Genomic DNA, 22903 nt, shown 5'->3' on the forward strand with positions numbered 1-22903 from the left:
GTTTGAGTTGGAAATTCTTACAAATATATAGGCAATATTTGTACAATAATGAATCATTTTTCTAGCTAAATGTATGAGAAGTACTGGAATATTGTTGAAACTTTTGAATGACTAACCAAAAATCTTCATCATTCTTCCATTCATCCCTTGCTTCGGTTATCCACTTAGGTTGGATAATAGAAATGGCACAAAGAAATGCTTCCACATCCTCATCATTTCTTTAGAGTGCATCTACATCAACTTTTTTCTTCCCTTTTTTGTAGATGATTTCAAAGTCATAACCCAAAATCTTTGTCTCCTATTTTTGTTGCTCTTATGAAGATAATATGTGCTCCAAAAAGTATTTAAGACTATCATGATCTACTTTTACCTTGAATTTTCTTCCCATTAGGTAAGGTCGTCATTACTTTAGTGTGTGTAGTATTGCTAACATTTCATTCTCATAAATAGGTTTGTGTAAATACTTTCCTTTGATTGGATGACTTTCAAAAGAAATGGGTCTTAATTCCTTCTTGCACTAAAATGACACCAATTCCATTTCCTAAAGCATCACATTCCACAATAAAAGTTACCGGGTGCAAGCCCCGGAAGTGATGATTGATGCTATGTGATTCGTTCTCCACATTTCACTAGTTTCAATCCCACTTCTTCACCCCTGTGAGCATCACCCGATGCAATGAGTGCTAAGTGAACTATTCAAAAATCATGAGAAATTAGTCAGTTACGACTACCTCTCATGGAAATGGTCATACGTTTGAATGACTTACTTAATGCAGTTAGATCCCAAAAAAATGATATCTAATATAATGCACTGCGTAAATCCCCCATACTTAAATTCAAAAAGAGTCAAGGGATCTCTACTTGAATGGTTCATGAGGCACAATACTTGCTAAGGTTTTGCAAATGGGGTAGCAAGCTAAGTGGGCTTGATTGTGGGGAAAAACTCCACAGTTAAGCGCGCTTGAGCCAGAGGAGTTCTGGGATGGGTGACCTCCTGGGAAGTCCTGGTTACCGGGTGCAAGCCCCGGAAGTGATGATTGATGCTATGTGATTCGTTCTCCACATTTCACTAGTTTCAATCCCACTTCTTCACCCCTGTGAGCATCACCCGATGCAATGAGTGCTAAGTGAACTATTCAAAAATCATGAGAAATTAGTCAGTTACGACTACCTCTCATGGAAATGGTCATACGTTTGAATGACTTACTTAACGCAGTTGAATCCCAAAAAAATGATATCTAATATAATGCACTGCGTAAATCCCCCATACTTAAATTCAAAAAGAGTCAAGGGATCTCTACTTGAATGGTTCATGAGGCACAATACTTGCTAAGGTTTTGCAAATGGGGCAGCAAGCTAAGTGGGCTTGATTGTGGGGAAAAACTCCACAGTTAAGCGCGCTTGAGCCAGAGGAGTTCTGGGATGGGTGACCTCCTGGGAAGTCCTGGTTACCGGGTGCAAGCCCCGGAAGTGATGATTGATGCTATGTGATTCGTTCTCCACATTTCACTAGTTTCAATCCCACTTCTTCACCCCTGTGAGCATCACCCGATGCAATGAGTGCTAAGTGAACTATTCAAAAATCATGAGAAATTAGTCAGTTACGACTACCTCTCATGGAAATGGTCATACGTTTGAATGACTTACTTAACGCAGTTGAATCCCAAAAAAAAAATGATATCTAATACAATAAAAGTTTTTGTGAAGTTTGGTGTAGATAAGACTGGTGCTTGGCACATTGCCTCTTTAAGATGTTCAGAGGCCTTCGTTGCTTCTGGAGTCCAAGAAAATGAATCTTTCTTCAATAATGATGTTTAAGGTGCCACTATTATCCCATAATTCTTAACGAACTTGCGATAATACCCTCTCAACCCGATAAATCCTCGAAGATACTTTATGGTTGTGGGGATTCTCCATTCCTTAATGGCTTTAATTTTGTTAGGGTCTACCTTAACACCCTCATGAGATACAATATGACCCAAATATTCCACCTCCTATACTCCAAAGAAACATTTGGAAGTTTTTGCATATAATTGTTTCTCCTCCAATAGTTTGAGAACCCTATCAACATGTTGAACATGATCCTTCCAAGACTTGTTGTAGATTAGTATATCATCAAAAAAGACTAACACAAATTTTCTAAGGAAGGGTTTGAAAATGGAATTCATCAAACCTTGAAATGTGGAAGGTGCATTAGTAAGGTCAGAAAGCATGACCAAAAATTCATAATGACCCTCATGAGTTCTAAATGCTCTTTTCAGAATATCTTCAATCTTCATTCTAATTTGATGATATCTTGAACAAAGATCCATATTGGTGAAGTAAATTTCTCCATGTAATTCATCCAACAATTTATGAATGACAAGAATCAAAAATTTATCTTTAATAGTGAGATTGTTGAGCTCCCTATAATTTGGAAACATACGCCATGATCCATCCTTCTTGTGCACCAATACTATTGGAGTAGAGAAAGAACTTTGACTAGGTTGAATTATACTAGCCTCTATTATTTCTGCAAACATACGTTCAATTTCATTATTTTGGGCATAAGGATATCTGTAAGGCCTGATGTTTGGAGGTGTTAGAGTCGGTCTGGTCAGCCCTCCATCAGAGATCAAAACTCTTTGTGCATTTCAATTTTAGGTGTCCCGCTCCATCAATCAGCTGCATTCTGCTAGGGGCATGCCAGGATCTAACGGAGAAAGTCATGCTAATCATTTCCCCTCATGTCTGGCTCCTGTTGGCTCAGGTTTTTTGTCAATAATCACCAAAGTCCATGACAGTCAAGGTCTGGTCCTTTAAAGGACAAAAGTCATTTTCTATGTTTAGGTCTAGGAATTCAACAATTTGGTCTTTGAAACATGTCCAGTAAAGCCATGCAGGCCAGAGGGAGGCCCTTACACAGCTATGGTTCAAAGAGCTTCATCGTCATGTGGATAGACTTCGACTCTTCTTCAAAACTCTGTTTTGAAGAAAAGTCAAACAGTGTCATTTATGACAAAATTTTCCAAAAAGTCGCCAGTTTATTTTTTCAGATGCAGTCATGGTTTCCATGGCCAAATGTCATGTCATACAGTCCCTACAAAGAGTGCCAAAATTTTCATCATTTGAGCCAAAATTTCAAAGGGAAAGTGAAAATCAATGTGTTTTAAAGTCAGTGAAAAAGTGCAAAACACAACATTAGAAAAATGGGTTTTCAAGGAAGAAAAAATTAAACCCATCTGTTTCAAGGGTATATATACATGTTTTCATCCAAATCAAGGGCATTTTGCTATTACAAGCCTTGGAGAGACGTTACAAAGGTGTGAGTGTGAAATTGTGAGCGTTTGAGTGAATCGGAGGGGGTTTTAGCGGGCGCGGCGCATATACCCAGGAGCGCGGCGCACACAGAGGGCACGGCGCACACACAACCTGCCCACCGTTGAGAATTACCACAGGCGCGGCGTAGCAGTGAGTGATTGAATCTTTATCCCTTGACTTGGAGAGGGCCAAGTGGAACATGAAGTACCTGGAGTAGAGAAACAAGCAGCTTGAGGACCAACAGATGATCATGGAGCTGCAAAACATTCGTGAGTATTGCCAACTTAGAAGGGTTGAGCTCACAACTTTGGAGCAAGAAATCAATGAGGATCAGGAGGCCAACCTTGAGAGGGTCAATATGCATTTGGAGAGGCTGTTGGACAAATCCGACTAGGACCTTGCTCTACTGAGACATATGGCTTTCCATTACAGTGTGCGAAACATGAGCGCACAGGCCCGAATAAGGAGTTTGAAAGTGAAGTTGAGGAAAGCAACAAGAAAAGCAAAGGAGGCAAAAGAGCAAGATCAGCTTCGAATCTTGGTTGAGGCTTCCTTGGCCCATCATAACACCCCATAGGGGACCTCCAGCCCAAATTTCAAGAAATTTGGGGAATTTTTGGTCACATGGTAATTTTTTGGGCAAAAAACAGGGATTTTCTCCCTGTGGCGCGGCGCTAAAATTATAGAGATCCAAATGAGGAATGGCTTGCATTTTTGGGTTCAGCATGGAAAATGACGACTACTGGTGTCCGGGCAAAAAAAATTGGCAAGATTTGAGTCTCCAAAAGGTCAAAAAACACCTAAAAATGGCCTCTCCGCCACTTTTTTGACACAGGAAGCAGTCTTGGGAGAATGAAGATTTGGAGGGGAAAATGAGCACCAAATTCAAAAATTCCAGTGGGGTTAGAAACTAGATAGGACAGGCGTTCCAACAAGCCCACTTGGGCACATTTTGGACACCTAAAAGTGCCCCAAACCTGGCCCCAAAGTAGTGCGGCGCAGAAAATGGCGCGTCGCACGGAGGAAAAATTGCCCAATTTGCTTCCGTTTCGCGAAATTTCGGTTCGCGACTTCTCCAAGTGGGCCCGCTCATCTACACTTTGGTTTTTTGGCACCAAAGGCAGAATTTAAAGTGTTTTTTCTCTAGATTAGCTTCTATCCAAGTGGCGAAGGAAGGCAAATGGTCACCCAAGCCAAATGTCATGTTTGTAGCGTTGCACCTATAGTTGATGGTTGGCTCTCCATCTCCATTTTGCAATGATTAGAGTAACTCCCCAACCCTTGGGCGTTCTATCTCTTCCTCACACATTCTATATATTTTATGCAAGTTATTTGCAAAGGGTTGGTTGGCTTGTAACTTCTGGGAGACTGTGGGAAAGAAACTTTGTTTCTTCACTGTGTATTTTTGACAGAGAATTAATGAAAGGCAGCGGCTTTCTTTCATGAGATTCTTGTGGTTTTGAGTGTAGCAAATGTGTCTCTTATGTTTTCATATGTATTTAGTTATGTTTCATAATTCAATTCATGTTCATTTCCAGTGAAATTTTCTGAGTGAGATTAGGTAGAATTCAATTTTATTGCTCTGCCTGTGGGAAAATTTCATGTTCAGTGTTATTCTTTTGTTGAAAAGGATTCATGTCACTATGCCCTTTTCACTTTCTTCAGCAATCTATTCATGCCTTGGTACTTCAAACTAAATTGTTACATTTTCCGCCTACCTTGCCTCATGGAATAATCTGTGCCTTTGTATTAAATTCTCTGTTCTTTGCTGACTGTTGGTCCCATACCATCCCAGAAGCTTGGTCATTCATGAAAATTGTTTCCCGAATCCCTATTCACTTACTAGCCTAAGGTAAATATTTCATTGTAAGTCATCTCAGACCGTTTTTGATTATCTATTCACTGAGCGTGACTCGGAGAGAGCCCTCTCTTGCTCTGGTAGGGCTAGCTACTAGACTGAGCATGGTTTGTGGTTACCCTAATTTTTGCCTTCCTTCAGCCTAAGGCCGATTTAGGTGCTAACATAGTGGCAACTCCACTGGGGAAACAAGCTGAAATCAAATCCCCTTGTTTCATAATAATTCTAAGTTTCTGGATGATGAGCTTAGGATTGGTAAGGCTGAGTAAGTTGGTTGTGTCCTGTGATTTTTCTCAATAGCACGCTGGCTTCGAGACGATATACCAGAGTCAATCCAGACCCAGATCCTCCTCATATCTACGAAAACCCCAATTTGATCCTGAGACTCCTTCGTCGAGAAAGCACCATAACTTCCGTGTTCAAATCCCATTCATGTCCCAACATTTTTGAGTATCTTGAAGAGCTTGAGTTTGACGAACGATTTGAGATATCATTGTTTGAGTCTAAATCTGAAAGGGCTGTTGACTACACTGTCCCCAATCCACAATTTCTTGTAGACTTGGAAACAAAAAGAGCTAATAGGTTAATTGATAATTATATTGCAACACAGCCCCAAACTCCAATTGCAAGCCCCTTACAAATTGTTCACACTCCTCCAACACCTCCAAGGCCAAATCCACCGAGAATGATGGCTGCCCGTTTCGCACCCTTTGTTCTGCCCCAAGTTCTAGATGACATGCCAATGGATTATCAAAGTAAAATCCTGTTTTTTGATGGCACTCCTAACAACATTACTGCCCAACAACATGTAGACAAAATGGCAGACTTCTATGAACTTCATGAGATCGATGCGGAGAACGTGGCAATGAGGCTCTTTGTATAGACATTTGCAGGTGATGTGAGGAAATGGTTCAGAGGTTTGCCAGTAGCAAGTATCACTACCTTGGCTGAACTACAAAGACAATTTTTAAACTCGTGGGAAGTGAAAAAGAATCCCCTTCAAATTCTGGCCGAATATGAACAAATCAAACAAAACGCTGGTGAGTCGGTCCAAGATTATTGTGTTAGATTTAATGCAGTCTATAACGAAATTCCAAATCATCTAAAGCCACCTATGGGACTAGCTATGATCAAGTTTCCAGATGGTTTTGATGCTGACATGGCCTACCAATTAAGAGAGAGAGAACCGGCCACAATGGAAGACATGCAGAAAATTGTAGTCAGTGTTGAAGCAAATCTGTTGTCCAAAAGAGCTAGAGCGAAAGCAGAAAAGAAAACCACTGTGAAAGAAGAGTCTTCTTCAATGGATCAACTACTGAAAAAGGTAGAGAAGATGCTTGAAAGGGTGAAGCTCGAAAAGCCTGAGCCACAAGTTAGGAATCCTAACTTCTGTGGCCAGCAACAACCACAATATAGAATAAGACAGAGAGATTAGCGAACCCAAGAGCAGGCAACACAACAGCCGGTACAAACACCTTTGCAGCAGAATTTTATGCATGGACCGGAGTCAGATGAGGATGGGAATGTAATAGGTGAAGAAAACCACCTCTTTACTCCAGATGAGCTACCTACTTACATTACCAAAGAAGAAGAATGTGTAATGAATTCAACTGCACACCAAGACACAGATTTTATTCTAGCTAGTGACATTGTTTTGGAAGAAGAATCAGAAGAATATCAAAGGGGATATATGAATGTTTTTTCCACACAACAACAGCGATATTCACTTAGAAACAGAGATGTGCCGGCCAAACCAATTCAGAAAAAGAAGGAGGTTGAAGCAGCAAAGAACGATTCATCAGCTACACAAAGAAAAGGAAAGGAGGCGGTTGGTCTGTACAGCAGTAAATCAAAATCAGCAGAACAATCACAGCAGCAAGCTACATCAAAAGAAAAAAAAGAAAGAGATCCCAGTCAAAGAGGTAGAAAAGACTCCCGCTTTCAGCTTAGAGAATGAGATTTCTAAGTTAAAGGTATCCATCCCCTTGACTGAAATAATGAAGAACAACAGTTATAGAGGACAAATTTCTAAAATGTTGAATTTGGACCCAATGTCCGACATGGTAAATGTAGAAGATGATCAGCCCGAAATGATTTTTGGACCAGCATCGAATGGTGAGTCTCGTGATAGCGATGTGCCACCCTTCTATATCAATTTACGATTACATGATTTTGTGTTACACAATGCCATGTTCGATTCCGGAGCTTCTCACAATCTCATGCCCAAGGCTATCATGGATAAGCTTGGTCTAGACATCACCCGGCAATATCATGATCTCTATTCATTTGATTCTAGCAGAGTAAGATATATAGGACTCATCAAAGACTTGGTTGTGAGTTTGGATCAGCTTCCTATGAAAAATGTTTTGATGGATGTGGTGGTAGCAAATATTCCTCCAAGGTTTGGCATGCTTCTTTCCAGGTATTGGGTAGCGAAAGTGAAAGGGAAACTACAACTGGATTTCTCCTATGCAACGATCCCAGTGTTTGGACAAATGAGGAAATTATATCGGGCACAAAAAATGAAATATATGATCACCAGCAAGGAGAAACCTATAAATCATCCTATTAACTATGTACATACAGATTTAGAGTCTTTTGTTTTGTTTTAAGATAGTTTAAATGATATAGATAGCCAGATAGTAGAAGCAGATGACATTCAGGAAATAATAGAAAATTTCAGAGAAATTTTGAAGAAATAAGGACAAGAAAAGCAGGAAAATGTTGGGCAATCAGCTGAAAGTAATGGACAACAAATAGACAAGGCACAGCAAACAGATTTCCAGCACTTACAAGAGGAGGAAGAAGGCTTGTGGACCATGGATTTTGATGGAGCAGTAGGAAATGATGGCGATGGAATTGGAATTTGGGTACGCAATCCTTTCTCCGCCCCAAACAAAGTGCCTAGCAGCGTGAGGGTTTGTTCTTACAAGCTGGACTTTGAATGCTCAAACAATGAAGCTGAGTATGAAGCTCTGATTGCTGGCCTAAAGATTCTTAGAAAGCTGAATGCAAAAAGGATTTCAATATATGGTGACTCCGAATTGGTAATAAAGCAGGTCAGAGGTGAGTATCAAGCAAAACATCCTAGGATGCGGGCCTATCGTAATGCAGTTTTAGACATCTTGAAGTTATTTTCAGAATACAGCTTGACATGTTTGCCTCGTATACAAAATAGTATTTCTGATGCTCTTGCCAAGGCAGCAAGCAATTTGAAGATCCCCATGAACTCCAGCAATAAATTTGAAATCCATGTCAAGCATCATCCAACCATTCCAGACAATCAGCGATATTGGCAAGTGTTTCAAGATGATGAGGAAATTAAGGATTTTCTGCTAAACAAAGGCGAGTTCAAAGAAACCTCAATTGATGTAGAAAACGATGAGGGCAAAGGGAATGGTACAGATGAAGTGCAGATCAATGAAATGGACATGTTGCAACTGAATAATAACATCATTCCTAAAGGCTTGATACCTCTAGAGGAAATTTTTGATCATGATGATGTAGCCCGCAAGCCAACATTGCAGCCAACAGAGAAGGGTGTAGAAGAGGTCAACATCAAAACAGCTGCCAATCCTAAGTTGGTAAAATTGTCTAAAGCATTACCGCCAAAGATCAAGGACAAATACATCAGTTTGATGGCTTCATTTGCAGATGTGTTTGCTTGGGATTATTCTGATTTAAAGACCTATGATACCAATATTATTCAGCACACAATACCCATCAAGCCCAATCAAAAACCATTTAGACAGAAGTTGAGAAGGATAAATCCAAAGTTGTTGCCATCTATCGAAAAGGAGGTAAACAGGCTGTACAAGTCAGGTATCATTGTGCCCATCAGATTTTCAGATTGGATCTCCAACTTAGTGCCTGTACGCAAGAAGACTGGTGAGATCCACCTATGCATTGATTTCAGAAATCTAAATAAAGTCTCATTGAAGGAGAACTATCCACTGCCAAGATGGACCATATACTTCAGCGAGTAGTGGGGGCATCTCGTATGTCACTGCTTGATGGTTATTCTGGATATAACCAAATTTCTATCCATGAGGATGACCGAGACAAGATGGCATTCACCACTTCATGGGAAACCTTTAATTACGTTAAAATGCCTTTTGGTTTAAAGAATGCAAGTGCCACATTTCAGCGTGCAATGGAATTTGCTTTTGCGAAGGAGAAGGATGTGTTTTTGGTGGTGTACATGGATGATTCGACGGTATTTTCCAAATCTGATGAAGAGCACATGCATCACCTAAAAGTTGTCTTTCAAAAGTGCAGAAAATATGGTCTATCGTTGAATCCGAAGAAGAGCTTGTTCGCCATGGAGGAAGGAAAATTACTTGGGCACATCATTTCAAAGGATGGAATTCGTATTGACCCAGCACGTGTGCAAGCAATTCAGCAAATCGATCTGCCCCAGAATAAAAAGGAGATACAATCGTTCAATGGTAAGATGACTTTTCTGCATCGCTTTGTGCCTAATCTTGCTGAACACTTAAGAGAGATGACTAACATGCTTAAGAAGGACAGCCAAGTGAAATGGATAGAGGAGGCTGTAAAATCTTTCAACTTGGTCAAATTGGCCCTTTCTTCAGCTCTAGTACTAGTCAGCCCGGACTACACTCAGGATTTCATATTGTTTTCATTTGCTTTTGAGCACACTATGGCAGCGGTATTATTGCAGAAGAGGGATGATCATGAAAGACCCATTGCATTCTTCAGCAGGGCTATAAGGGATGCAGCTTTAAAGTAAAAAATCATTGAGAAGCAATCCCTGGCATTGGTGAAGGCATTGAAGGATTTCGAGGTATATATCCTACATTCTCACATTCTGGCCTATGTTCCTAATACCGCTATAAAAGATGTTTTAGTGCAGACCGATCCGGAAGGGAGAAGAGGCAAATGGATCATGGCTTTGCTGGAATATGATGTGGAAATAAAGCCCACAAAGCTGGTTAAAGGACAGGGGTTGGCGAAGCTAATGGTGAATCAAACTTGCATGCCTTGGACATAAACCTGATCGCTGCCATGTCTGATGAGAATGAGGAAATATCATCCATTCAGGTATCTGAAATGTTTGTTTTGTCCCTATGGTATTCAGATATAATATATGTGCTGAAAAATCTGTCACCACTGCCCGGCATGACTAGAAACAAAGCGAGAACACTCAAATTGAAGGCTGCCAAGTTTTTCATTTTGAATTCTGCACTATATTGGAAAGATCCCAGTGGAATTTTGTTAAATTGTTTGGTGGAAGAGGAGGCAAAGAAAGTCATGGAGGATTTCCACGGAGGAGAGTGTGGTGGTCACCTTTTTTGGAAATTAACAGCAAACAAAATTTTGAGAGCAGGGTACTATTGGCCTACTTTGTTTGCTGATGTGTATAAGATGGTCAAGAGTTGTCATAAATGTCAGATTTTCGAAGGAAAACACAAATTACAGCCTTTGCCACTTAAGCCTATTGAGGTGAGCGCTCCTTTCCAACAGTGGGGGTTGGATTTCATTGGGGAAATTCATCTCGCCTCTTCCGAACAGCATAGATGGATCCTTACAGCGATAGACTATTTCACAAAATGGATTGAGGCAACTCCCACCAGACAAGCTACAGATACGGTAATCATTTCATTTCTTGAAAATAACATCTTGTCTTGCTTTGGTTGTCCAAATAAGTTAATCACCGATAATGCAACAACTTTCAAATCAAAGAGGATGGTAGAATTTTGTCATAAGTATCACATCATTTTGGGTCATTCAACTGCCTATCATCCACAAGGCAATGGATTGGCAGAATCTTCGAATAAATCATTGGTCAACTTCATCAAGAAGCTGTTGGAAATAAATAAAAAGAGCTGGAATAAGAGGTTGGTCCATGCGCTTTGGGCAGATCCGATCAGTCAGAAAAAATCCATTGGTATGTCATCGTTTGAGCTTATTTATGGAGTTGACATAGTATTTCCCGCCTCTCTTGCTGCCCCGGTGGTTAGACTTCTTCAGGAGGCCGACAGTGAAGAAGATCCCATGCAGAGAAGGTTGAATCAAATGGTCCACTTGCAGCAAACGAGAGAAAAAGTTTTCAAAAACACATCCAAATTGCAGGAGAAAATAAAGAAAATCTATGACAGAAAAGCAAAGGCAAATAAATTTCAGTTGGATGATGTGGTGTTGAAGTGGGATGCAAGGAATGAAGAGAAAGGCAAGCACGGAAATTTCGAAAATCTTTGGAAAGGTCCTTTCAAAATTGCAGCATATAGGGGTCAGAATGCCTTTCTTCTAAAGGAAATGAACGGGGAAGATTTTCTAGGAGGGCCGATCAATGGTCGGCTGCTCAAGTGGTACCACTGCTGATTTATTAACACTGCTTCCACTGTCATTGTAAATACCATTTTTATTTTAGTTTGGTTTCCGTCTGTAAAGTTAGTTTTTGAGTTATTTCAATGTCAAGTTTGAGTCAATGTCTTGGTCATTTCAGTTTCATAAATAAGTCAGAGTCCTGTGTTGTTTATCGAAATGATGACTCCATAGCCCAATGGACAAAAACGTACTGTCTAGCTCCTCTAGAGATCTGCTAATCTTGGCACCTCCAAGGAGCTACCATCTCCTATTGGAGCCAATGTTAGAGTCGGTCTGGTCAACCCTTCGTCAGAGATCAAAACTCTTTGTGCATTTCAATTTTAGGTGTCCCGCTCCATTCACTTAGATGCATTTCGCTAGGGGCATGCCATGATCTGACGGAGAAAGTCATGCTAATCATTTCCCCTCATGTCTGGCTCCTGTTGGCTCAGGTATTTTGTCAATAATCACCAAAGTCCATGACAGTCAAGGTCTGATCCTTTAAAGGACAAAAGTCATTTTCTATGTTTAGGTCTAGGAATTCATCAATTTGGTCTTTGAAACATGTCCAGTAAAGCCATGCAAGCCAGAGGGAGGCCCTTACACAGCTATGGTTCAGAGAGCTTCATCGTCATGTGGATAGACTTCGACTCTTTTTCAAAACTTTGTTTTGAAGAAAAGTCAAACAGTGTCATTTATGACAAAATTTTCCAAAAAGTCGCCAGTTGATTTTTTCAGATGCAGTCATGGTTTCCATGGCCAAATGTCCTGTCATACAGTCCCTGCAAAGAGTGCCAAAAATTTCATCATTTGAGCCAAAATTTCAAAGGGAAAGTGAAAATCAATGTGTTTTAAAGTCAGTGAAAAAAGTGCAAAACACAACATTAGAAAAATGGGTTTTCAAGGAAGCAAAAATTAAACCCATCTCTTCCAAGGCTATATATACATGTTTTCATCCAAATCAAGGGCATTGTGCTATTACAAGCCTTGGAGAGACGTTGCAAAGGTGTGAGTGTGAAATTGTGAGCGTTTGAGTGAGTCGGAGGTGGTTTTAGAGGGCGTGGCACATATACCCAGGAGCGCAGCGCACATAGAGGGCGTGACGCACACGCAGCCTGCCCACCGTTGAAAATTACCACAGGCGTGGTGCATACCCAACGTGCGACACACTGGGTTTTGCGTGCGGCGCACACAGACCAAGGGCCAAAAAACATTGCCAAATCACTCCAAATTTTTGTGGAGCTCTGCTATTTGAAAGGTAGGCAACCTACCTCCACTTTTGCATCAAATTTGAAAGGAATAGCATGGTTTTATGATTATAAATCAAATGCAATTTTTTTTTTTTATATAAAGCAAACAAAAGAAGACATCAAGAAAACCATGATGCTAGGGTTTGTGCTACAGTGACAGTGCTGCCAAGGTGTTTTTCCTACCCTACCCCTATTACTCATTCCCCTATGCTATTGTCCCCATAATCACTACCCTAACCCTACCAAAATCATACTCCCTTTCCCCTCTTCCTATTGCTCAAAAAACCCAAACCCTACCTTGCAAACAACACAAACCCTACCCCATCAACACTATACCCAAACTCCTCCCAAGTCCCTAACAAATTTCTCCCTTTAACCCCTATTCCCAATACATCATTCCCTTCCTAATACTCCCTGTTTAATTGTTCCCTTGGTGGCAGATTGTCAAAGCAACTACCAGCTTCATTTAAATCAAAGGGCAACCTAAAATTCAGTGTACAAACAGCAGTCATGGCATCCGAGGTTTCATCAGAATATTAGGAAGAGACCATAAGTGATACAGCTTCAGGAGAACACGCCCCCAAGAGACATCACCGGAGTGGCAAACATGTTAGAGATGAGCCAAACACCCTCACCGAGTTGCAAGCATGCCCTCTCGCTATGTCATGCTTCCAGCACTTAGCATGTTTTGAATTTTGCCAAAGGGTGGCAAATGTCAGAGTTCATCATGAATTAGCCCATATTTTTGCACTTCACCTACATGGAGGACAATCTATCTTGGCTGGGGTCACTTTCACATTGACACCCGAAACCATATCAGTGGCAACAGGCATACCAAACATTGGAGAACGGTGGCATAAGAAGAAAAAGGTGGAGAGGCATCATTATGAGCCTTACATTAAGGCCAGCTGTTTGAGCCAGCTCATGAGAGTTTTTCCATTCAGATTTTTGAGAGATGAGTATGCTCCGCTCATGAAATTGATCATGAAATACTTTAGTTGTGAGGGGAGGTTTTCTCGCCTTTATGCCTATCACATCAGGTTGCTCATGCACTTTACCAAGGTGCGGATGATGAATCTCCCATTTTTCATCTACGGGAACATAGAGAGGATGAAGAATTTCATGCAGCTCAAGACCCCTCGACAACAGCTCAATAGTGCTTATCACTTTGCTCTTATCCGGATTTTGGTGGACCATCAGTTGGGATTGCAGGATATTGCTTAGGAGGACTTCATCTCCTGTGACTTCTTCAGTGCCCCACAAGTGGTATCAGAGGTAGAGCATGAGATAGGGGGCCCATCTCATCAGTATGAGCGACATGAGACTGCTACTATGCCAGTATACATCACCTACCAGAGAGGCAGTGGACCCTTATTTGCAACAGCAAAGCGAGTGTTATCTCCACTCGGGGTGGAAGGGGCCTCGCTTCTGACATCAACTTCACAGGAGGAGGGCAAGGGTAAGGAGCCAGTGCAGGAGGAAGGGCCATCAAGGTGAGCAAGAGACCGAATTTTTTCTCCTCCATGATGATGAGACAGATGCAGAACCAAAAAATGCAGAGCTTACAGAGATCATCCAGGAGCAGCAGTCAGTGATTGAGTCCTTATCCCTTGACTTGGAGAGGTCCAAGTGGAACATGAAGTACCTAGAGCAGAGAAACAAGCAGCTTGAGGACCAACAGACGATCATGGAGTTGCAAAACATCCGTGAGCATCGCCAAGCTGCTCAAAGAAGAAGGGTTGAGCTCACAACTTTGGAGCAAGAAATCAATGATGATCGAGAGGCCAACCTTGAGAGGGTCAATATGAATTTGGAGAGGTTGCTGGAAAAAGCTGACCAGGACCTTGCTCTACTGAGACATATGGCTTTCCGTTACAGGGTGCGAAACATGAGCGCACAGGCCCGAATAAGGAGTTTGAAAGCGAAATTGAGGAAAGCAACAAGAAAAGCAAAAGAGGCAAAAGAGCAAGATCAGCTTCGAATCTTGGCTGAGGCTTCCTTGGCCCATCATAACACCCCATAGGGAACCTCCAGCCCAAATTTCAAGAAATTTGGGGAAGTTTTGGTCACAGGGTAATTTTTTGGGCAAAAAAAAGGGATTTTCTCCCTGTGGCGCGACGGTAAAATTCTAGAGCTCCAAATGAGGAATGGCTTGCATTTTTGGATTCATCATGGAAAATCACAACTATTGGTGTCCGGGCAAGAAATTTTGGCAAGATATGAGTCTCCAAAAGGTCAAAAAACACCTAAAAATGGCCTCTCCGCCACTTTTTTGACACAGGAAGCAGTCTTGGAAGAATGAATATTTGGAGGGGAAAATGAGCACCAAATTCAAAAATTCTAGTGGGGTTAGAAAGCAGACAAGACAAGATTTCCAACAAGCCCACTTGGGCACATTTTGGACACCTGCAAGTGCCCCAAAACCGGCCCCAAAGTAGAGCGGCGCATAGAGAAAATGGCGCGGTGCACAAAGGAAAAATTGCCCAATTTGCTTCCGTTTCGCGAAATTTCGGTTCGCGACTTCTCCAAGTGGGCCCACTCATCTACACTTCGGTTTTTTGGCACCAAAGGCAGCATTTAAAGTGTTTTTTCTCCAGATTGGCTTCTATGCAAGTGGCGAAGGAAGGAAAACGGTCACCCAAGCCAAATGTCATGTTTGTAGCGCTGCACCTGTAGCTGATGATTGGCTCTCCATCTCCATTTTGTAATGATTCGAGTAACTCCCCAACCCTTGGGCATTCTATCTCTTCCTCACACATTCTATATATTGTATGCAAGTTATTTGCAAAGGGTTGTTTGGCTTGTAATTTCTAGGAGATTGTGGGAAAGAAACTTTGTTTCTTCACTGTGTATTTTTGACAGAGAATTAATGAAAGGCAGCGGCTCTGTTTCATGAGATTCTTGTGGTTGTGAGTGTAGCAAATGTGTCTCTTATGTTTTCATATGTATTTCGTTATGTTTCATAATTCAATTCATGTTCATTTCCAGTGAAATTTTCTAAGTGAGATTAGGTAGAATTCAATTTTATTGCTCTGCCTGTGGGAAAATTTCATGTTCAGTGTTATTCTTCTATTGAAAATGATTCATGTCACTATGCCCTTTTCACTTTCTTCAGCAATCTATTCATTCCGTGGTACCTCAAACTAAATTGTTACATTTTCCGCCTACCTTGCCTCACGGAATAATCTGTGCCTTTGTATTAAATTCTTTGTTCTTTGCTGACTGTTGGTCCCATACCATCCCAGAAGCTCGGTCATTCATGAAAATTGTTTCCCGAATCCCTATTCACTTACTAGCCTAAGGTAAATATTTCATTGTAAGTCATCTCAGACCGTTTTTGATTATCTATTCACTGAGCGTGACTCGGAGAGAGCCCTCTCTTGCTCTGGTAGGGCTAGCTACTAGACTGAGCATGGTTTATGGTTACCCTAATTTTTGCCTTCCTTCAGCCTAAGGCAGATTTAGGTGCTAACAGGAGGAACACTTCCTGGAATCAAGTGAATCACATGATTTTGATCACGAATAGGTGGGAGGCCTTTGGGACAATCAAACACCTTGGAATGATTGTCTAAGACTTTTTGGAGATCTAGAGAAATAGATGATTTCAATGTGTGAACCTTGAGTGAGCATAATTGTGCAATTACGCCCTGTTGCTCTATCCTCATAATATTTGTCATGCCATTAGAGCTAATTATCTTTCCTAGTTTCCATGTGATACCCTTTAATTCAACTTCCTTTCCTTCCCAAAAAAAATTCAAGAAAAGTTCTTGAAAATTGAAAGTCATAATCCCTAAAGATTGTAACTATTGGACTGCTAGTACAACATCATCACCACCCATTGGAATGGAAAGCATTGGACTATTCAATACATATTCCCCCATGGTTAGCTTGATATTATGACACTTTCCATAGCAATCTATAGTTACTCCATTTAAAACCATCACTTGACACTTTGGTGTTGGATATAGGAAACAATTCAATTCCTTGGCTATCTTACAATAAACAAAATTATGGGTACTACCTGAATCAATCAACACTTTTACCTTTTTCTTCTTGATATATCCTTCTATCTTGAGAGTTGGAGGAGTGGTAATTCCTGGAAATGCATTACAAGATATGGTTGGATTCATTTCTTCTTTCTCTGGGTTTGCTTCCTGGTGCATATTTTCCTCTTTTGATATTTCTTGTTCCTTTTCTCCCTCCTCTTCACAATCTATGTAGAATAATTTCTTCTCAGCACACTTATGAGCTTTATTCTATTTGTTATCACAATTGTAACAAAACCCTTTTTATCTTTTTTCCTCCAATTGTTTTGGTGTCAACCTTGTAGGTTGTGTAAGGCTAGAAGCAGCAACACTTCCATCTTTATAGTTGTGAGTAGTAGACTTCCTTGTTTTCATAATTTTACTTTCAATTTTTCTTGCCATCTTGAATGCCTTTTCCAATTAATCAGGTTCCCAAAGGCGAACTTCATGTTAAATGTTATCTTTTAAGGCGAACTTCATGTTAAATGCTCCTCTGGAATATCATTTACGTTGATATTCAATTTTTGGAAGTCCTCAATGTGCTCCACAATTGAACCCTTTTGTTTGAGATATATCAATTGGCTAAAGTAAGTGTTTCTCTTTGTATCTTCATAATGTGCTATCATTTCCTCCATAAAAATTGACCAAGTGACAAGTGGTTTATGAGAAAAAACCCACCGATACCATACAAATTGATTGGTTTCTAAATATAAAGTTGCAATGCATACCTTTTGTACGTTTTGCACATTATGGACATCGAAATATTACTCCATCTATAGTATCCATGTTAAATATTACTCCATCTATAGTATCCATGTTACGAGATTCTTGCCATCAAAGTTCGTCATAATGATGTTTGGAATATGGTGAGTTTTCAACACAAAGTTAGATTTTATGGAATTATGATTAACATATAAATAAAATAACAAATACAATATAAATGTTAATTAAACTTATGTGGGATAGATAGTGAGATAGAATACTTATTATCTTTTTCATTAAAGTTCAATTCCATAAGAATAATATGATAATGAGAAATATTATTGTAATGACTAATTACTTATAAATATTGTTATAAACTAGCTTTTTAATGGATCGTTAAATTTATTTTGAATAGATTGCTAAAATTGCAATTAAATTTTAATGGTCAGAATTAAGATATTACGATTTTTTGAATTATGAATATTGAATTGTTTACATGAATTTTTTAAAGTTTTAAATATACCAAAATTATATTCATAGTATCAAAAAAGCGATAGCTATCACCTGGCACTTTTTCAAAGCGGACCAACCCTTGCACATTTGTATTGATTATATCGTCAATTTAGTAGGAATGGGTTACTCACATGTTGGCCCAATGCTCTCCGACACAGCAATAAATGATGACAGAAAAAGCCTGCGTGTATTTATATTGAATTCATGTAACTTGCAGCTCAAACGAGTTCACCTCCAGAGTATCTGAGTTTGGTCCTTCTTCTGCTTCATTTTCTTGAAGTACAATTCGTGTTCCTTGTATCCGAGCTTGAAGGGATTCTATTTTCATTACTTTCATATTGTGATTTTTTCTCTGAAGATTCATGGCGATTGCTTTGACCAGTTCGATCAGGATCCGGGCTACTCTCATTCCTTCCACCCACCAAAATCAGGCAAGAATTTTGTTAATGACATTCTTACATGATTGAAAAATATTTCCGTTAATCTATCTGAAGAATTAGAATACATATAAATAATATATGCAGTTCTCGTTGATTGTAGGTTTCTGTAGTGGAAGTTCGCAGAATGAACTGTTGGATTATTTTCTCCAGCGTTAATTTTTTTAAAATGTAGTTTAGTATATTAATTTGATATTAACTAGGTTTAGAACCATATCTACTAGTTATTTTAAAGAATTAAGGTAGATAATCCTGTTAGTTAATGTTGTAAGGAATCAAGCTAGATAATAGTTAGGTAGTTTTCTAAGGAATCCAGGTAGATAATTACATAGTTAAGCCTGTCATGAGATGAGATTAGAATCAGAGTAGGGAAGAAGACAACAGACCATTCCCATTACAGGAATTACACTAGCTTGACATTATCACATAGTGAAACCTATCATGAAATGAGATTAAAACCAGGATAGAAGAAAAGACAACAGACAATCCCTACCACAGGAAACACTAACTTAACATTATCTAAGATATTCATATTAATCAGATGTTTAGAGTAAATAACAAAAATCAACATCAAGACACATAGTAGTTTTATTTTTTATTTTGATTCAAATTCTGCACAGTTCATCATCAGGACATATGTAGTTTTATTTTGATTTAAATTCTGCATGGTTTCCTGTAGTTTAGAACCCTTTTATTTGGTGGGGAATGGAGGTTTTGGGTCACGGATGCTTGGGTATAGTTCGGTTTCTTGTTTGATATAATGCATGCAGCCCAAATTTTGATTTAGGTGCGGGTGTATGGTTTGCATGCTGTATTTGATTAACGTTCTGTATGGATTGAAGCATTAGTCAATGTGGATCGAACCCATGACCCAACCATAATTTCTGATGGCTAACTGGAATCCCGTTCTGTGAAGTTGTAAGGTTGAACTTGTCACCTGGTGGGGGCTGATTAATACGTGGTTGCAGCTAACGTGTCTTATATCTATTAGTTAAGGAGATGATAATGACCAGTTTGATAATGAAATGTTCAAAATCAGATCACAAATTAAGTCATATCTCTATCGGGAAAAGTACACATTTCTAAATATTAAAGTTATATCACTACCAGGAAAAGACATCTCTCTATCTTAAAAAGTACGCATTCCTAAATGTTAAAGTCACATCTCTATTAAGAAAAAGATATAAGTGGAGTCATGCAGAGATATTTATTTTTTAAAATAAGCAAGTGGAGTCAGTTTTAATAAAAAATAAAATATTATTTTTAATTAATTTTTAATTTATAGATTTTGTTAATTATAAATTAATTAATTTTTTTTACTAAAAAATTATTTTATTTATTAATTTATTTTATTTGAATAATTTTTATGAATTTGATTTTGATTAAATATATATTTATTTTTTATTATTCTATAAATTAGCTCTACAACACTGTTTTATTCCTATGAACTCTATGACCTTTCTGGAGTCCTTGATAATGAATGAAATAACCATCAGAAAAAATTAGATATTATCACTTAAATATTAATATTATTTTGTACGTAAGGAAACAGGTTAACGGCCCAAGACCCAGAGGCATCTGGCAGGAGTGAAAGCCTGCTCCCTTACGGACCACCAGCGGGTTATTTCAGGTGGCGTGGTTTTCCTTGATAACGGTGATGAGTCAAACCGACATTCGCGGATAGCAGCCAGAGATGGCTGTCCTCACTGTGGGTTTGACACCTGAGTTTGATAGGTTTGGCCACCTTCGGAAAAAAAAAAAAAAAAAGTAGTAATTTGAAACTTTAATTTACATTTTTTTTTTTTAAAAAATGGGTAGTAATTTGGAACTTAAATTTACACCTTATTGATGTGTGCAGTACTCATGAATTTTTATCAAATTGGTGATGGGCAGCCCAGCCTCATCCCCTCAAGCTGTGCACCAATGAACTGGGGTTGCTCTAGTGACAACCCAGTATCGATAGGGCTCAGTCTGGTTAGCGGTATTTGGTTCCCTTACGCAGTAGTATAATCGATAGGGGTCAGTCTGGTTAGTGGTATTGAGTTCAGTTAGGTTACTTTTGTTAGAGATATTGGTTTCTCAATTCACATTTTTATGAATATAATTTTTTTTTTATTTATAAATTTATTATAGTTTTTTATATGAAATATTTTTATATTTTATGTAAAGAATATATATGTTAATTTTTCAGAATTTATCTAAATAATAATAAAATTGAAATTATTAAAATAGAAATATTTAATTTTGATAAAAAATTAATAATATTTTTTCCACATATCCAATGTAAATTTAGATTTAGTTGACAAATAGATTAACTATATTTATTCAATCACTTTTAAATAAAAATAATATAAAAATAATTCCATATCTTTTTAATAATTTGTACCCCATTTAAACTTCCTCCCTGAAATCTCCCCTTAGAAATCTGGATTTCTTTTTATAATTGATTATTTACTCCGTTTCTAACAGATCCTTCATGACTTCTTGTCAGGTTGGCAGTAGATTCGTGGGACTGAAGGCGGTATCTTTTACTCCACAAAAACGGGCTTTTCCTTCACTGCAATCGACCTCAACCTCTTCCTCTGCTTCCCATGTGTTTTGTGTTGTATGATTAATTCTTCCCTCCCTCCCTGTGTAATCTTCTTCTAATTTTTTTTGGGGTTTCCTTTGCATTTGTTTAATTATATTCCATTTATTTTTAATAAATTTATCATTATATGGTGATTTTTTATTATTTTTAGTGTAGATTTTGAAAATTTTTTGGAACTGATTTGATTTCTATTATCAAATTTCAAAATATTTCCAAAATCTATCAAAATTTACCATAAAAAAATAGTTAAATTTATATAATATTAATTTAAATTCATTATCTCCATTTTTTGAACAGGCCAAACCAGAGACAGTGAAAAAAGTATGTGAAGTTGTGAAAAAGCAGTTGGCATTGTCCGAGGATGCTTCCGTGACTCCGGAGTCTAACTTTTCTGAAATGGGGGCTGATTCCCTTGATACGGTATCTTTTTTCTTTTGTGCACAACAAGTATTTGGTGTTTTTGTTTCTGCACTCACACTCACAGTCGCATCTTTTACTTTCAGCTGGAGATAGTAATGGCTCTGGAGGAAGAATTTAATATCGCCGTACAGGGGGAGGGAGGTTCAGAAAATATTACGACCGTGCAGGCAGCAGCCGATATGATAGAGAAATATTTGGAAAAAGTAAAAGTAGTTTGAGGGCATAGCCACCAAAAAAGCCTTCAGAGTCTTTATAGCGGTTTTGTTACGTGTACACTGTTTTTTTATCTCTTTATCCGGGAGTTAAGAGATTAGAACTTCGAACCCATAAATTGATTTTTTACTTTAGTATTTATCAGGTCTTTATGACTTTAGAACTCCTCACATATAAATAAATATTATTTTAATATTGAAAAAGATATGCAGCTGGAAACAAATCTGTATGGTTTATACACATAGAATTGGCTCATGTGTGTTATATTTCCATACTTTTAAGCATGATCTTATTTTTTTTTCCACATTATGGATTTAATTATTAGGATTATGATGGAGAGTTTTAACATGGTTATTTATTATTTCTTTTAATGCATTCGTTTTAGTTAGTTTTAACATGGTTATTTATTATTTCTTTTAATGCATTCGTTTTAGTTTATATTTATTCACAGTATAATTTATTTTTAAGATGTATATGTGAATAATAATTTACCATGAAAATAAAAGATTTTTACATTTAAGAATTGTGATATTGTAATGTCTTGGGATAAAAATGTAAATATTTGATTTATTGTGGTAAATATACACTGAACTTGTTATTATTATCTATTCAAAAATTTAAATATTATTTGTTTTCATGATGAAATAAAAGAAAGTGTTTCCTTAAAAAGAGGAAAATTCTCAAGGAGGAATTGTTCTCTTGAGGTGGAAAAACAGTTTCTATGAAAGCAACCCTAACTACCTCCCCTAATTGGAAAAGTTTCCAGAGAAAAGGAGGGGAGGAGGGAAAACAATCTGTGTTGTTGGGATAGGCAGAGGAAAAAGGAAAAGAATCCAATAAAGAAAGAAGAGTGGCCGTGCTCGCTGTACGAGCACTTGTAGAAGACTGTGGTCTAGCAAGAAGCAAGGGGGGAGATTCTGGTCCTAAAGGACGAATCTCACGGTCGGGTGGAATGAAAGACAACAGACCCTGATCCGGGTGACTATCAGGAACAACTCTTCAGCCGGAGAACTCCAAGTACTTAAGAAAACTATGTGTTGGGACTGTTTAGAAAGCTGTATAATGTTATTTTTTTTCTCCTTGGTTTCCTCTTTATATTGTGAAAGGGGAGTGGGAGGAATTTTCTTACAGGAAATCAAGATGGGTAACTCAGCAGAGGAATGACTGTCCTCCTAGGGAAACCTTTACTGACAATAGTGTTTGTAGCTTATGAAGAATTAGAATCTTGTTCTCTTCTTTTAAAAAAAAAATTTGTGGGAGTCAAA

The 22903-nt window shown here is 38.5% G+C and overlaps 1 protein-coding gene across 1 annotated transcript; it reads left to right on the forward strand.

Moving 5' to 3' along the window:
* Positions 1-18117: 18117 nt before the first annotated feature.
* On the forward strand, positions 18118-21878 carry LOC149221294 (uncharacterized). Its single transcript, XM_089382944.1, has 4 exons — positions 18118-18409; positions 20907-21020; positions 21303-21425; positions 21509-21878. The coding sequence occupies exons 1-4, from the start codon at positions 18341-18343 to the stop codon at positions 21641-21643; spliced, it is 441 nt and encodes a 146-aa protein (XP_089239070.1). The 5' UTR covers positions 18118-18340; the 3' UTR covers positions 21644-21878.
* Positions 21879-22903: the final 1025 nt, after the last annotated feature.

This window comes from Pinus tabuliformis, chromosome Q (genome assembly GCF_031772625.1).
Source record: "Pinus tabuliformis cultivar Carrire ecotype Pingquan chromosome Q, CPIR1, whole genome shotgun sequence".
NCBI classification, from domain to species: domain Eukaryota; kingdom Viridiplantae; phylum Streptophyta; class Pinopsida; order Pinales; family Pinaceae; genus Pinus; species Pinus tabuliformis.

What these genes read in the sequence shown, in the direction of transcription:
- LOC149221294 (XM_089382944.1), top strand. Translation starts at nt 18,341, where the DNA reads ATGGCGATTGCTTTGACCAGTTCGATCAGGATCCGGGCTACTCTCATT. An exon ending in CTTCCACCCACCAAAATCAG is followed by an intron (nt 18,410 to 20,906) that starts GCAAGAATTTTG and finishes ACTTCTTGTCAG; the next exon opens with GTTGGCAGTAGATTCGTGGG. An exon ending in CTTCCCATGTGTTTTGTGTT is followed by an intron (nt 21,021 to 21,302) that starts GTATGATTAATT and finishes TTTTTTGAACAG; the next exon opens with GCCAAACCAGAGACAGTGAA.